We start from the raw sequence: 15381 nt of genomic DNA on the forward strand, positions 1-15381 counted from the left end.
AAATTAAAAGTGCCAACTTGCTTGCGCACTAGGCCTACTTGGGTGCAACAAGCAAGTAGGCACTCGACAGAGTGCAGTTCTGAATGTATGTGAATGGTTGGTTCAATTTGACCTAATTTCTCCTTTCATTGTCAATGGCAAATATGATCGAGACGTGTCGGCACAAGATTTAGCAGACATTTGACCTAATTTCTCCTTTCATTGTCAATGGCAAATATTGAGACATGTGGGGACAAAAGCTGTTAGGAGCGCCCCTCAAAAATCACACCCGTGTGAAGTGAGGGGCGCTCTTATCATCATACATCATATACATCACATTCCGTGCTTAGCCAATCAAATCATCACAAATGTAATTCCGGCTTCACTTTTCTGTCTTCACCTTTGTCTTCAATATTTGTGATTACACAAGCATGGAAAGTTGGCCATAGGAGGGGCTAGCGCCCCTCAAAAACGGAGCGGCCAAATATTCTAAAGTTCTGCCTACGCCCTACAATCATATTCTTTGAGACACACATCCAAGTTTTTGCCGGGCCAAACAAGTCAAGGAATCACGTGACGTTGATCCCCTACCCCTATTCTATTGGCTCATACTAGGACATGAGGCAGAAGAATAGACAGACAGACTGGTCCGTGTTGTAGGAAGGCTATGAATAGTTCTGAAAACTCCAGGCGTGAAAGTCACTTGTAGTTCTTGTACTATATATACCCAAACCATCATCTCATATTGTTTTCCTCTGTGTCGTGTCCCTATTATGGCCATTATATGGAGATGTATCTGTCTGTCTGACTGTCTGCCTGTGTCCCATCTATGCCCATGATATGGAGTAGTATCTGTCTAGTCTAACCCCATTGTCTGTGCATCTCAACCAGTAGGCGGTGCCAGGCGTCAGAACGTTGTTTGACCACCGAACCCAGGAAGAGCTTTTAAAGTGGTCATGGCTGTTTCAGTATGTTGTCTGTGTCACGGTTCCACCCCTGTGAGCTTGTGATGTCATATCTTAGTGTGACATCTTCAGTGACATCACCAGAGCTTGTGAGCTTATTTAACTCACCCAGTTCTCGTTATTTGTTTGTAGCCATGGTGGTTAGCAAGTCCCAACACTTGGTCTTTGGATTCTTCTGTAAGGGGTTTCCCGATTCTTCTGTAAGGGGTTTCCCCCTCCATTGTCTTATTTTGGATCCTTCAAACTACCCTTGCGTTATGTGTCTTCATTGTTGACAATGAGGACGGTTCTGATGGTGGCGGAGAAGCCGTCTTTGGCTCACTCCATTGCCAAGATCCTTTCCAAAGGAACCTGTTCAAGTCGCAAAGGCCTCAATGGAGCATGCTCCGTGCACGACTACACCGGCATCTTCCACGGCCAAACGGTGCGCTTCAAGATGACTTCTGTTTGTGGGCACGTGATGAGCTTGGACTTCATTGGGAAGTACAATAACTGGGACAAGGTGGACCCAGCTGAGCTCTTCAGTAAAGCTCCCACAGAGAAGAAGGAAGCCAATCCCAAACTCAATATCGTTAAATTCCTCCAAGTTGAAGCTAAAGGATGTGACTGTGTGGTTTTGTGGTTGGACTGTGACAAAGAGGGAGAGAACATCTGTTTTGAAGTCTTGGATGCCATCCAGCCAGTTATGAGCAAGGCCTGTGGCAGCAAGCAAACTGTGTACCGTGCCAAGTTCAGCTCCATCACTGACACAGATATCTGGAATGCCATGAATCGCCTGGAAGAGCCCAACCGAAACGAGGCTCTGTCAGTGGACGCCCGCCAAGAACTTGACTTGCGAATCGGCTGTGCATTCACTCGGTTTCAGACCAGGTATTTCCAGGGTAAGTACGGTAACCTGGACTCCACCTTAATCTCATTCGGACCCTGCCAGACCCCGACGCTTGGCTTCTGCGTGGAGCGCCATGACAAGATCCAATCCTTCAAGCCAGAGACCTACTGGGTTCTGCAGGCAAAAGTGTTCAAAGGGAAGGAAAGCCCACTTACACTGGACTGGGACAGGATGAGAGTGTTTGACAGAGAAGTGGCTCAGATGTTTGTCAACCTGGTCAAGGCCTCCAGAGAGGCCCGGGTGGAGTCTGTGAGTAAGAAGGAGAAGGCAAAGCAGCGACCACAGGCCTTGAACACGGTGGAGATGCTGCGTATGGCAAGCTCCGCCCTCGGCATGGGTCCTCAGCATGCCATGCAGATAGCAGAACACCTTTACACCCAGGGCTACATCAGCTATCCCCGTACGGAGACCACCCACTACGCAGACAACTTTGATCTGAAGGGGACCCTCCGACAGCAGGCCACCAATCCCCTGTGGGGACAGGAGGTGAAAACTCTGCTTTCTGATGGACTGAACCGACCCAGGAAGGGGGTGGATGCTGGGGATCATCCTCCTATCACCCCTATGAGAGCCGCTTCAGAGGGAGAGCTGGGATGTGACGGCTGGCAGCTGTACGACTACATCACGCGCCACTTCATTGCCACCGTTAGTCAGGACTGCAAGTACCTGCAGACAGTCATCGACTTCTGTATCGGGACTGAAGGCTTCTCCTGCACCGGCAAAACACTCATATCCCCAGGGTTCACGGCGGTGATGCCACGGCAGGAAATTCCCCCAGAGGAGGCGTTGCCGGCATGCGAGCGCGGCAAGGTCTTTACCGTGGACGAGATCAAACTGGTGGAGAAGCAGACCAGTGCCCCCGACTACCTGACGGAGGCGGAGCTCATCACGCTGATGGAGAAGCACGGCATCGGTACGGATGCCAGCATCGCTGTCCACATCAACAACATCTGCCAGAGGAACTATGTGACGGTGGAGAGTGGCCGTAAGCTCAAACCCACCAACCTGGGCATCGTGCTGGTCCATGGCTACTACAAGACAGACGCGGAGCTTGTGCTGCCTACCATCCGCAGTGCCGTGGAGAAGCAGCTGAACCTCATAGCCATGGGCAAGGCGAACTACCAGGAGGTCCTCCAACACACACTGGACATCTTCAAGAGGAAGTTCCACTATTTTGTCGACTCTGTCAGCATCATGGACGAGCTTATGGAAGTGTCCTTCTCCCCCATTGCTGCCACTGGGAAGCCCATGTCCCGCTGCGGAAAGTGCCGTCGCTTCATGAAGTACATCCAGGCCAGGCCCAGCCGACTGCACTGCTCCCACTGTGACGAGACGTACAGCCTGCCACAGAACGGAGCCATCAAGCTGTACAAGGAGCTGCGCTGTCCACTGGACGACTTTGAACTGCTGCTGTGGACTTCTGGCGCCCGGGGAAAGAGTTACCCGCTTTGTCCTTACTGCTTCAGCAACGCTCCCTTCCAGGACATGAAGAAAGGCATGGGCTGTAACGAGTGCACCCACCCGTCCTGTCAGCATTCCCTTAGCTCCCTGGGGATCGGTCAGTGTGTGGAGTGTGACAGCGGAGTCCTGGTGCTCGACACCACCTCAGGCCCCAAATGGAAGATGGCCTGTAATAAATGCAATGTAGTCGTGCACTTCTTCGAACATGCGCACAGGGTACAGGTGGCGCGGGAGAGCTGTGATTCCTGCGATGCGTCCCTGGTGGCGGTGGATTTCAACAAGAACCGCAATCCGCTCCCGGGCAGCGAGACGCAGCACACGGGCTGTGTGTTCTGCGACCTGGTCTTCCAGGACCTGGTGGAGCTCAAGCATGCCACCATGAGGCACCCCATGCACCGTGGAGGAGGGGCCAGACGGGGAGGCCACGGCAGGGGCAGAGGAGGACACCGGGGCAACCCCAAAAAGCCAAAGGACAGAATGGCTGCTCTGGCAGCTTACTTTGTCTAACATATCTGCTGCAACATATGTTGTTCAACATGAGCATGTGTCTTCTAGTCCTAATGTACTGTATGTCAGCGATGCTCAACCTGTGAGTCAGGGACCACTAGTGGGCTGTGAGAATATTGCAAGTGGGGCTCCACATAGTCTGCAAAACACTATGATTTTATGATAATATAAAACAAAAAAAATCACTCCCGTGTGAAGTGAGGGGGCACTCTTATACATTATAAAATGCACATGGTCCACCCATGTGACCACAACTGTTCAGATACGTGGGCCGCGGATGCTTGAGATGTGTGGGTAGCCTTGATGCAGACAATGTTGAGATCCACTGCTGTATGGTGATGGACTGACGGTTCTAGCTGATCTAACCTTCCTGAATAAAGTCTGAACCGTGAATACACAGAGATATAGTCAAAATGACGTTGAAGTTGTTTATCTATGGTGATTGGCCTCGAGAAGAGTCCATGTCCGGTGCTGAGGATGTTGTCAGCTCCTGGTTGGGCAGAGGAACGATGACAGTGGTGGCATAGTGACGTCGAGTCACAACATGGGAAGTCTAAAGTCGTTGAATGCCTTGACAACCTGTTTGGACAAAGCCTTTTACCTACTGCCTAGCTTTTGTATTGACCTGTACTTTCCTTGAACTGTTATTACAATCAATCAATCAATCAATCAATCAATCAATCAATCAATCAATCAATCAATCAATCAATCAATCAATCAATCAATCAATCAATCAATGTCTATGGAGCTGTACACACATTCACCAGATGATGTAAACTTCAAATCACCAGGATCAGTCTGTGAACAGTGTTGCCATGTCTGCTTAAGCAACTTTGAGCTTGTTTATCTAAGTTGTAAATATTGGCCATTTTTGTCAAGATGTCTTTTCAAAATAGCAGATGCACAAGCTGTCAAGCTCACAACACGTCACGGTATGACACGCTGTGAGCTGCTTTTTTAAAATATAAGATGGTACTATGAATAACTTTCTTGTTACTTGCGCAAGCAGAGGTGGGGACCACTATATTCTCGATGACGTAAAGTCCCTCTACATGCCATAATAGTACTTCTCACTCCCGGCATAGTGGTTCCAATGGATGGATGGGCTTTCCCTAGTGGGTCTGATCGAGGGTAGCTACTACTGGGACGTAAGTCGGGACTTGATCACCCTGGCTGGGTCACCCGAGTGAGGGGTATGATGTTGGCGAGACGGTGAGACCCAGTTGCATCCATGCGATGTATTTTCGTTCTAAACTTCTAATCTAAAGTATGCTTCAAAATTGGTATAAGGTCAATAGGGGGTGTATATGTACGGTATGTAGCCTATGTCGGAGTCGATAAAGGTGATAAGGCGATGATTGGCTGGGTTTGTATCTATGTCAGTGTACTCCACTGGCCAATAAGGGACCACTGATCCTGATGACGCAACTAAAGTACGTTGCAAGGTTGATATAAGGTCAATGGTTTATGTATGAGTATGTATACAGTATGTCAGGCCAGGGTATGTATGTTATTAGCCAATAACTAAGGGACCACCATTCTTGGTGACATACAAGATACGTCACCGTTACCCGTTATTGACATTATACCAACCTTGAAATATAGGAGTTATGTCCAAACTTGAAACATACCTTAGTTGCGTGACATCACTAGTTGCGTGACGTCACATAGGCTAAGGTACGTTTCAAGGTGGTATAAGGTCAATAGGAGTTATGTATGTACTGTATGAGTATCATGTATACAGTCAGGGTATGTATGTCGGTGTCCTCCAACAGCCAATAACTTATAAGGGCTTGGCCTCGAGAAGAATCCATGTCCGGTGCTGAGGATGTTGTCAGCTCCTGGTTGGGCAGAGGAACGATGACGGTGGTGGCATAGTGACGTCGAGTCACAACATGGGAAGTCTGAAGTCGTTGGATGTTGAATGCCTTGACCTGTTTGGACAAAGCCTTTCACCTACTGCCTAGCTTTTGTATTGACCTGTACTTTCCTTGAACTGTTATTACAATCAATCAATCAATCAATCAATCAATCAATCAATCAATCAATGTCTATGGAGCTGGACACATATTCACCAGAATGATGATGTAAACTTCAAATCACCAGGATCAGTCTGTGAACAGTGTTGCCATGTCTGCTTAAGCAACTTTGAGCTTGTTTATCTAAGTTGTAAATATTGGCATTTTTGTCAAGATGTCTTTTCAAAATAGCAGATGCACAAGCTGTCAAGCAGCCAATAACTTATATGGGACCACCATACCACCATTCTTGGTGACTAAGTTATGTCACCATACCCGTTATTGACCTTATACCAACCGAAACATACCTTTTGTGACGTAACTAAGGTAGGCCTATGTTTCAAGGTTGGTATAAGGTCAATAACCGGTTGGTATAAGGTCAATAACAAAGATATAGAATAGCAGAGAACTGCTATTCTAGCAACCAACTATAGCTGCTGCTTCTAGTTGGTTGCTTATTTCACAGGATCTGGCAACACTGTCTGCGACCTAACCCGGATGTTTTTGTTTATTTATTGCAGAATTACGAGAATTACAGCTCCCTTGACACCTCTTTTATACTAGCTCTATGCTTGACACTTTTCAGAATAGCCTTGTCGTGGTGATATTATAGCAGCACATACGTGCTGACCACGGTGAGCTAACGATCGTTTTTAATCGTTTTCACTTTTGCATAGTTAATTGTGCTGATATGACGTTGCTTAAAACGCTGAAGTCCTTGATCAACCAGCGACTCTCTGTAGCTGCTGAAGAGATTTTCGTGGTGGTGGAGAGAATTCTAACAGAATATGAGGACCAGGCGTTCTGCTCCAAACAGCACGTTGAAAACCACCGCAGAACACTGCAACTACATAGAGCAGGTTGGTACAGCTATGTGCCCTCTCCCTACGGTCATTCTGTAGCTCCGAGATAGAATGAGCGTAGGGAGAGGGCAGTGTACATGTATGGGGCTAGTCAATTGGTACAGCCACTTCCGTCTCTACAGCGTAGAGTCGACGGACGTTTGTATTGTGCTGGTTTAAGACCAGTATCTAGGTAATATCCTAGATACTGGTCTTAAACCAGCACAATACAACCACAGTATTGGTTGATTGATTGAAATATTTATTTACAGTTTGCAGAATTACAGTATATTTCAAGCACAATTCAATACAAAGACTGTGACTGGACGGACCCAATAAACATTACACTTGTTTACAAGATGCTCCAACTTGTTCAATTAATCAACACATTTAGAGATGTACAAATAGACACTTCTATAGCCTATAGCCAAAGAACAAAACAGGAATTCATCATAAAGGAGGTAAAAAGGGAAATCGAAAATAATTTAGTCCCTTGTTTGTGCCGAATCTGGGTTGCATGTGGTTTGTTGCACTTCCTCTGGTGTTGTGGGTGTGGACTTCGTTAACATTAAGGAAATATTTAGAAAGGTAGCCTACATGGGTATCTTGGTGGTGTATCGAATGTGGACCAGACCCATTGCAAGATGCTGTACTCTGTCGTCGACCCTAAGCCATTCCAGCCTGTCAAAGTGGGCAGGGGTGAGGTGGGTTCAGGGGGTGAGGCCAAGTAGGAGCCTGACCAGTTTGTTTTGGGAAGTCTTTTTTTAGGGCCTTTGAGGTGCTGTGGTACCAAGAGGTGCATGCATAGTCGAAGAAACCTTGTACGAGGGCTCCTGTTAGGGTCTTCAAGGTGTTTTTGTTGACCAGTGAGGAGATCCTGTAAAGCAGTGGTAACCAACCTTTTCAAGCCCAAGAGCCCATTTTATTCCCAATTGTAAGCCAAGATCTACCACTAAAACGTGTTAGAAAAAACACTTGTTTTTTTGCTATTTCTGACAGGCTCAATGCATGTGCACACATCCACACAAAGACTAAAGCTTAAATTAGAATAAATACTTATAGTAAGTTATATTATCAATGTCAAATAATATTAAGACAAATTAGAAATAATTAGTATTAGAAATATTTTGTTTCTCATTTCAATGAATATTCACATTGGCAGATGTTCAAATGACATAGGCATAACATGACCATATATATTTGCACAGATATGGTGACATACTCTCAGGGTCAGCCCACCTTTAATGAGACTGCTGTGACTGCACTTTATCTGCAAGCGTTTTGAAATCTGGTTCATATTTAGTGATTGCCAGTCTGAGGGTGTCATTAAGATGTGAGTCAGTCATACGAGTTCTAAACTTGGATTTTATTATTTTCATTTGTGAAAAGGCCATTTCACATAAGTACGTGGAACCAAAGTATAGGCATGCAGCTTCAGTGCACACGACACAATCAGGGGATACTTCTCTGCTTACAAGACCAAAATTCATTCTCTTTAGCTCTGACCTGCAGGTGACAGTCACTTACTAATCCAATAATCTCCATTTAAATATCTGAAGTTAATGCAAACACATCCTGCATTTTATCGGACAGCAGTTCAATGACAGTAGGCTCAGTAAAGAGGAAAGGGTTTGATACAAAAGCAGCTACTTGACTCATGTGTTGTACTTCAACAAGTTTTCATATTTCATATTTATCATATTTTTTGCTCTATGTGTGCATGTGTACAGAATTCAAACTGTAGCATTGATTATTGTCACGGACAGAAGTCATTCTTTCCCTTTGCATATGCCCTGGAGTGCACTCGCCTATTAGTTTGCATTGCAGACTGGTATATTCAGTATATTTTTCTCATTTTTATATTTTTGTTGCTGCGCAGCAGTTGAGGAGAACGCAACTATGCATTCCTTTAAGCAACACAACTTCTGCAGCTGCATCCATATGTTTAGAATTTGCATCAATGATCAAATCCCAATAATAAAAAATATTATAACAACGAACAACGAAAACTGAAGGAGCAGGGCGCTATCGGCTAGTAGTCCCAACTCAAGTGTCTGCACTCTGCAGCCTGTCACGAGCCCGTAATGAACGCACGTTGTTCCGTATTTTAATGTCGGGTCGGAGAATAAATACAGTATGAATGACGGCGGGATTTATTTGACAACTCTGTCCTGCTTTCTTCACGAGAAGAGAAGAGCGCTCACAGCTGCTAATATGGTAGCAGCCCTGTGGCTGACCTGTCAGTTCTCTTTACGGCTTGTTGTGAACCTTGATGTGAACCTGGGTCTGGGAAGCTCAGAGCTGCAGCCATTGGCTCATGATACGAGCACACGACCAATGGGACAGATCATTCAGTGTTGCTAAGATACCACCCCCCCCACCACACACGCACACACTCACACACCCTTGGACGATGGGGTCTATTCTCAAACTCAGAGCCACAGCGCTCTGCTCAAAATTAATTTGCATGTGACGAGCGGCACTGACATTATTCAAATGGGTCGGACACTTCGCGATCGACTGGAAACGTTCCCGCGAGCTACCAGTCGATCGCGAACCCCTGGTTGGTTACCCCTGCTGTAAAGGAATCTTGTTCTTTGGTTGACTTATTTTTCCCGCCGGCTGCCAGGCGCGGCTACACTAATAACTTTGGGGCGGTCTAGATTATGAATGGACAGGTATCAGTCAAAAGGGAGACATCGAAGAGGAAGGACGGGTCGGGTGGGATCAACATATGGAATGTCAGAACAGGTCAGCTCCTATGGAGATCTAAGGGTTTGAGGTCAGATGTAGAGTTGCCGGCCGGCTCCATATATACAGACCTAGGTGATGATCCAGTCTTCTCTATGTATGGCTATCTAGGATTTGATGAGGTCAGTGTCATGATCTTCATATATGGAGCGTGTCACGACTCACGAGGTGTGGCAGACTGACGGCCATATATGGTGGCGTGATGGACTGATGGCCTGACTGACTGACGGACAGGTTTTGCAGGATTTCATAGTAATATGCGACCTACAGTCGCAATAACACAAGGGCCTAATATCATTAAAAAACATATCTATAAGTAGAACAATCAATCGTATCCAGCCAGAAAGCACGTTGAGTTTATCCCTCCTCTCTCCTCCTGCTAGGTCTACCTCTCCTGGAAATTTCCACCAAACAAGAAGGGAGCAGCCCTATTCTGGTCCAGGAGGAACCACAGATTGAAGAGGAGCTACTTCAAAGTCCAGAGGAAGCTTATGGGTCAACGTTGATATCAATAGATAGGAAGGTGACAGAAGACACTATCTCAGGTGAAAAAAAAAGTAAATTTGTATCACACAAACCTGCTCATCGGGAGCAGTTAGGGGTTGTCTGTCTGTCTGTCTGTCTGTCTGTCTGTCTGTCTGTCTGTCTGTCTGTCTGTCTGTCTGTCTGTCTGTCTGATGATTCTTGATGACTATTTTTATGTATTACTATGTGTTGTTCTTGCTATTAGATACAACACAAATAAAAACAATGTTGAAAACATGTAACACAAGGATAAAGGAAACCTTCAGTCCAAATGTCCCGTTAATTCACAACAACAACTACTACTACTACTACTACTTTGGTGTTGAAATTTCTCTAAATATAAACTTTCACAACAGCAGACAGCCCAAGTACAAATAAAATGTATGAAACAGCTACTACAGTGAAGTCGGTTCACCTATTAAGTTGTTAACAGGCTATGACGAGGTACCATTTGAGTGTGCAAAACCTTACATATACTAAATTATACTAAATTGTGTATAGGGTCAATATAAGTAAAATAATATAGCCTTTAATAGGAGTATCTTTTTATATTTTTTCAAAAAGAATACAAACAGCCAATAGCATATTACAAGTTTGAACCTAAGGCAAATAAAACAATTGTTGTAGTACATAAGGCAGTGTTTGAATCTGCATACAGGGATCTCGCCTTGAACATACAACATATTTTATACCTTTAAAATTTCTTCACAAGAAACCTAAGTCATGAACATGTAATGCACACCCAAGTTCCGTCCAAGAAAAAAGACTCCAAGTATCACAGCTATAAAAACAGATATGGTGCGTGATTATTATTATTATTATTATTGTTGTTGTTGTATGTTAAAACATTTAGCTAATGATTTTCTGTCATTGTATCATTTGCCTAGACTTCCTGCACCTCCCTGTGTGTAACAATGAGGTCTGCCCGGAACAACAACAACAGGATAGCCATAGCTCCAGTCTGGTCCAGGAGGAAGCGGAGCCTCCACAAATTAAATACGAACAAGAGGAGCTACTTCAAATAACAGAGGAGGCTGATGCGTCTACGTTGACATTAATAACAATGAAAAGAGAAGAAGATGATGATGATGACGAAGATGACAATAGAGAGCCTCTAGCCAGCACCTCAACTGAACACATGAGAACACAGACTGATGTAGTGAACTGTGGAACATCACTATCAACTAGTGATGCCCAGCTCCTCTTTTCACGCAATTCTGAATTTGACACTGATAGTGATGAGCGGGAGGAGACCAGGAAAGATCAGTCTGCTTTAATCCTACTGCAGTCGCACAAGACACAAACGGTGGAAAGGCAAAGATTGCCTTTGAGCCAGCACCTGAAATCATCAGCACAAGCTCACTCCATGAGTAGTCACACTGTGACGAAGCACTTTACTTGTATAGTTTGTGGCAAAACCTTTAATCGTAAGGGAAATCTGAATACACACAAGATTATTCATACAGGGGAAAAGCTGCTTTCTTGTATAGTTTGCGGCAAAGCCTGTGTTCATAATTCACAGCTGGAGAAACACATGAGGACGCATACAGGAGAAAGACCCTTTAGTTGTGTTGTTTGTGGCAAAAGCTTTAATCGAAAAGAATATCTAAAGACACATATGAGGATTCATACAGGGGAAAAGCCCTTTTTTTGTACAGTTTGTTGCAAAAGTTTTAACCGTAAGGAAAATCTCATTGCACACATGAGGACTCATACAGGGGAAAAGCCTGTTAGCTGTACAGTTTGTGGCAGAGGCTTTGGTAATAATTCACAGCTGGAAAAACACAAGAGGACTCATACAGGGGAAAAACCCTTTAGTTGTATCGTTTGTGAACAAAGATTCAGCCGGAATGATAGTCTTAGAAGACACATGAGGATTCATATAGGGGATACAATATTTTAGTAGCACATGTTTTACGCAGGATTTCACACAGACAAATTTTTGTTGATTCTCGTTATTTTGTCAGATGCTTAATTTTATTGCTTTTCATCTGTCAGCACCTGTAACTCACAGACCACTATCTAAAATCCCAGTTGAAGAGAAGTTTGTACATGAATAAATGTGTTTGTGCTTTATTGTGCGTATTGCATATTGATTTCTTCTTTGTTTTATTATTGCTTTGCCCCTGTTATCGCTGCTTAAGCTATATTAATACTTGTGATTAGTTGAATATAGAAGAATGCCAGAACTTTTGGTTAGAAACAGTGTCTTGTGAGTTGTGACTGAGGAATGTGGATAATGTTTTGTAAAACTCATGGATTAAAATGATGGGTGTATTTCCGTCATTTGGATATTTTGAACAGTAAGTGTGTGTGCGTGTGTGCGTGCGTGCGCGCTGGTGGGTGTACAAATACAAATTTCACTCATTCCTCGTGTGCATTGGCCTCAGTTGACTAATATTCTTGGATTTTGCAACTGCCTTAGTTCAAATCCCACTAGACATTTCCGGTAAGACTTTATAGTTTATATAGGCATGCCAACCAACTGGAACCCCACAAATCCAACAAACGGCATGGGGAGACATGGCCTTCGCAGTGGCTGCCCCTTCTCTTTGGAACTAACTCACATCAGAGCTGCCCCCACCTTCGAAATGTTCAAAAGCACACTCAAAACCCACCTTTTCAAACTGGCTTTCCCTACATAGCCCCCCCCCCACACACACACACACACACACACACACACACACCCTTCTTGTTATTTCTAGTTTTTAACCTTTTAAACCTTTTAAATAGTTTTCTAATAAATATGTCTGTACTTCTTTCTGTAAAGCGACTTTGGGTACCCAGAAAAGCACTATATAAATCGTATATTATTATTATTATTATTAACAATAACAATGTTTATGAAGTATTTTAACGTATAATATAATTTATAAGGGCTGGTCATAATACATTATGAACTCAGTCGAACAGCACACTAGATAACTAACCAGTAAAGTGTGTGAGAGAGAATGAAAACAAAACAATGCACTTAATTGGTAGGCTACTTGCCCAGGCAGGTTTGAATTGCATGATTGTTTTCTTTACATGCCTGGGGCAATCGAGCAGTGCTTATTGTCAGACTGTTGATATCTATATGATGCAGTGTTGCCATGTCTGCTTATTATAAGCAACATTGGGCTTACTTTTCTGTGAAGGGCCAGACCCTGCAGCAGAGGCTGACTTTGGGGATGTGGAACGTCACTACTACGCTGGTAGGTTAGGAACCTGACTTCAATGCACACGTGGGCAATGAGAGAGATATTTGGGCTGGCGTGATTTAGGAGAAGCGGTCTCCCGGATCTGAACCCAAGTGGTGGATTGTTATTGAACTTCTGTGCTAGTCATGGACTGACCATAACAAACACCATGCATGTTCAAGCATAAGGATGCTCGTAAGTGTACTTGGTACCAGAGCAACTTAGGCTAAAGATCAATGATCGATGTTGTAATCGTATCAGCTGATTTCAGGCTGTATGTTCTGGACACTCGGGTGAAGAGAGGGGCTGAACTGTCAACTGATCAGCATCTGGTGATGAGTTCAGATGGCAGGGGAAAACCTCTGGACAGACCTGGCAAACCCAAGCGTGTAGTAGGCTACTGAACTGGGAACGGAAGGAATTCAACTCCCACCTCCGGCGGGAATCTCTGGCATCCCTGTGGAGGTTTGCAGTGGTGTCATGGTTGTACAACCCAGTAGGCCTACCACACCGTGGTACCAAAAAATTGTGACATGGACAGGATTAACTGTTTACCTGAGTGCACGTTCTCATACACGGTAAGCAACACAGCACAGCAGTATGGCTCCAGTAGTCTACTGCTTCTGTGTTCTGCATACAACAAGAATGCTCCTCCGTCAAAGAAGAGATTCGTACAAAGCAAACTTTTTAGTTTAGCTACTGCAGCACAGTAAAGAAGTTTATCTGATTATGTCTACATTTGTGTTTGTGTGTCTAAAGCTCTCATACACTATAAAAAAATATAGCCTATAGGCTTAGGCGTGCACATGCACACTATAGGCACGTGCGCGTGAGTGCATGTGTGTGCATGCGAGTGCACGTGCGTAACATGCCGTGGTAGTGGTGGGGACAAAAAAATCACCATTACATCACTGGAGGTTGGGGACATTGAACAGGAATGGGCAATGTTCAAATGTCCCCTTTTAAGAAGGGGTTTCAGACTCAGAGGGTGTGTGCCAATAACAGAGGTATCACATTATGCAGCCTCCTCAGGAAAGTTTACGCCAACGTACTGGAAAAGAGCGTCCGGCCAATAGTCAAACCTCAGATTCAAGGAGGAGCAATGTGGATTCCGTCCTGGCCGTGGAACAACTGACCAGATATATACTCTGGCAGGGATCCTGGAGAAGGCATGGGAGTATGCATAGCCGGTCTATGTGTGTTGTGGATTTGTCAAAGGCATATGACCGGGTCCCCCAGGAGGTGCTGTATGGGTATGGCGTGAGGGGGACTTTGTTGAGGGCCATCCAATCTCTGTACACCCAAAGCGAGAGCTGTGTCCGTGCGCTTGGGAGTAAATCGGATTTGCTTCCGGTGGGGGGTTGGCCTGCGCCAGGGCTGCGCATTGTCACCTTCATGTACAGGATCTTGAAACCAGAGCAGAACTCCCACCACGGGACTCAATCGGGCAATCAATTAATACAGTTGCAACCACTATATTAATGGCAAGTATTGCATACAGCTTAAATTTAAAAAAAAAACAGAATTTCAAGGACCCCCAGTTTGACATGCATATTAGTCTACAGTCCTATTTAATTACATTTCTATCTCTCTGAAACTGAAATAAATTAGCCTACTGTTCAATTGTGTTTGCTTTCATGTCTTTCAGAATTTATTTTCAGAATTCTATTGGATTATAGTCTAGGAATCCTATAGGAATCCAGCAGAGGAATCCAGTAGGATTCCAGTACAAGAATCAAATGGGATCCTATTGGATTTCTTATTGGATAATAATCCTATAGAAGTAAATCCTATGAGAAAAAAATCCTATAAGATTTTGGAACAAATCCTTTTGGATAATTTCTTATAGGATAATAATCCCATAGAAAAAGTCCTATTGGAAATCCAATTAAAAAATCCTATAAGAATTTGGAACAAATCCTATTGGATAATTTCTTATAGGATAATAATCCCATAGAAAAAGTCCTATTGGATTTTTTTATCGGAATCCTATTGGACTTTTTGACTAGGGATAGGCCTACATCTCACTTGGTGCTGTTATGGCTTTATAGCAGTGCAGATATAAATATTTGTGACTGTACCCAACTTTCATGCTGTATTGAGGAATTTTATGTTTAGATTAATTATGTGTAGAATGAATGAGCCTATTAATTAACACAATGTAGCCTATTCATTAATCACACAGTGTGACCTGGGTATTACTCATGCTTCTGGAAACATTCTTTCTATCTATCTATCTATCTATCTATCTATCTATCTATCTAT

At 44.1% G+C, this 15381-nt stretch overlaps 2 protein-coding genes across 2 annotated transcripts; both read left to right on the forward strand.

The window, feature by feature from the left end:
* Positions 1 to 1221: 1221 nt before the first annotated feature.
* LOC308325045 (DNA topoisomerase 3-beta-1-like) lies at positions 1222 to 3801 on the forward strand (the record flags this gene model as incomplete). Its single annotated transcript, XM_080777428.1, has 1 exon — positions 1222 to 3801. The coding sequence occupies one exon, from the start codon at positions 1222 to 1224 to the stop codon at positions 3799 to 3801; it is 2580 nt and encodes an 859-aa protein (XP_080633554.1).
* Positions 3802 to 6417: 2616 nt separating this feature from the next.
* Positions 6418 to 12154, forward strand: LOC308324970 (uncharacterized protein). Its single transcript, XM_080777327.1, has 3 exons — positions 6418 to 6679; positions 9796 to 9957; positions 10825 to 12154. The coding sequence occupies exons 1-3, from the start codon at positions 6511 to 6513 to the stop codon at positions 11838 to 11840; spliced, it is 1347 nt and encodes a 448-aa protein (XP_080633453.1). The 5' UTR covers positions 6418 to 6510; the 3' UTR covers positions 11841 to 12154.
* Positions 12155 to 15381: the final 3227 nt, after the last annotated feature.

The sequence above is a fragment of the Protomyctophum bolini genome (assembly GCF_963924005.1).
Source record: "Protomyctophum bolini genome assembly, chromosome: 12".
Classification (NCBI taxonomy): Eukaryota; Metazoa; Chordata; class Actinopteri; order Myctophiformes; family Myctophidae; genus Protomyctophum; species Protomyctophum bolini.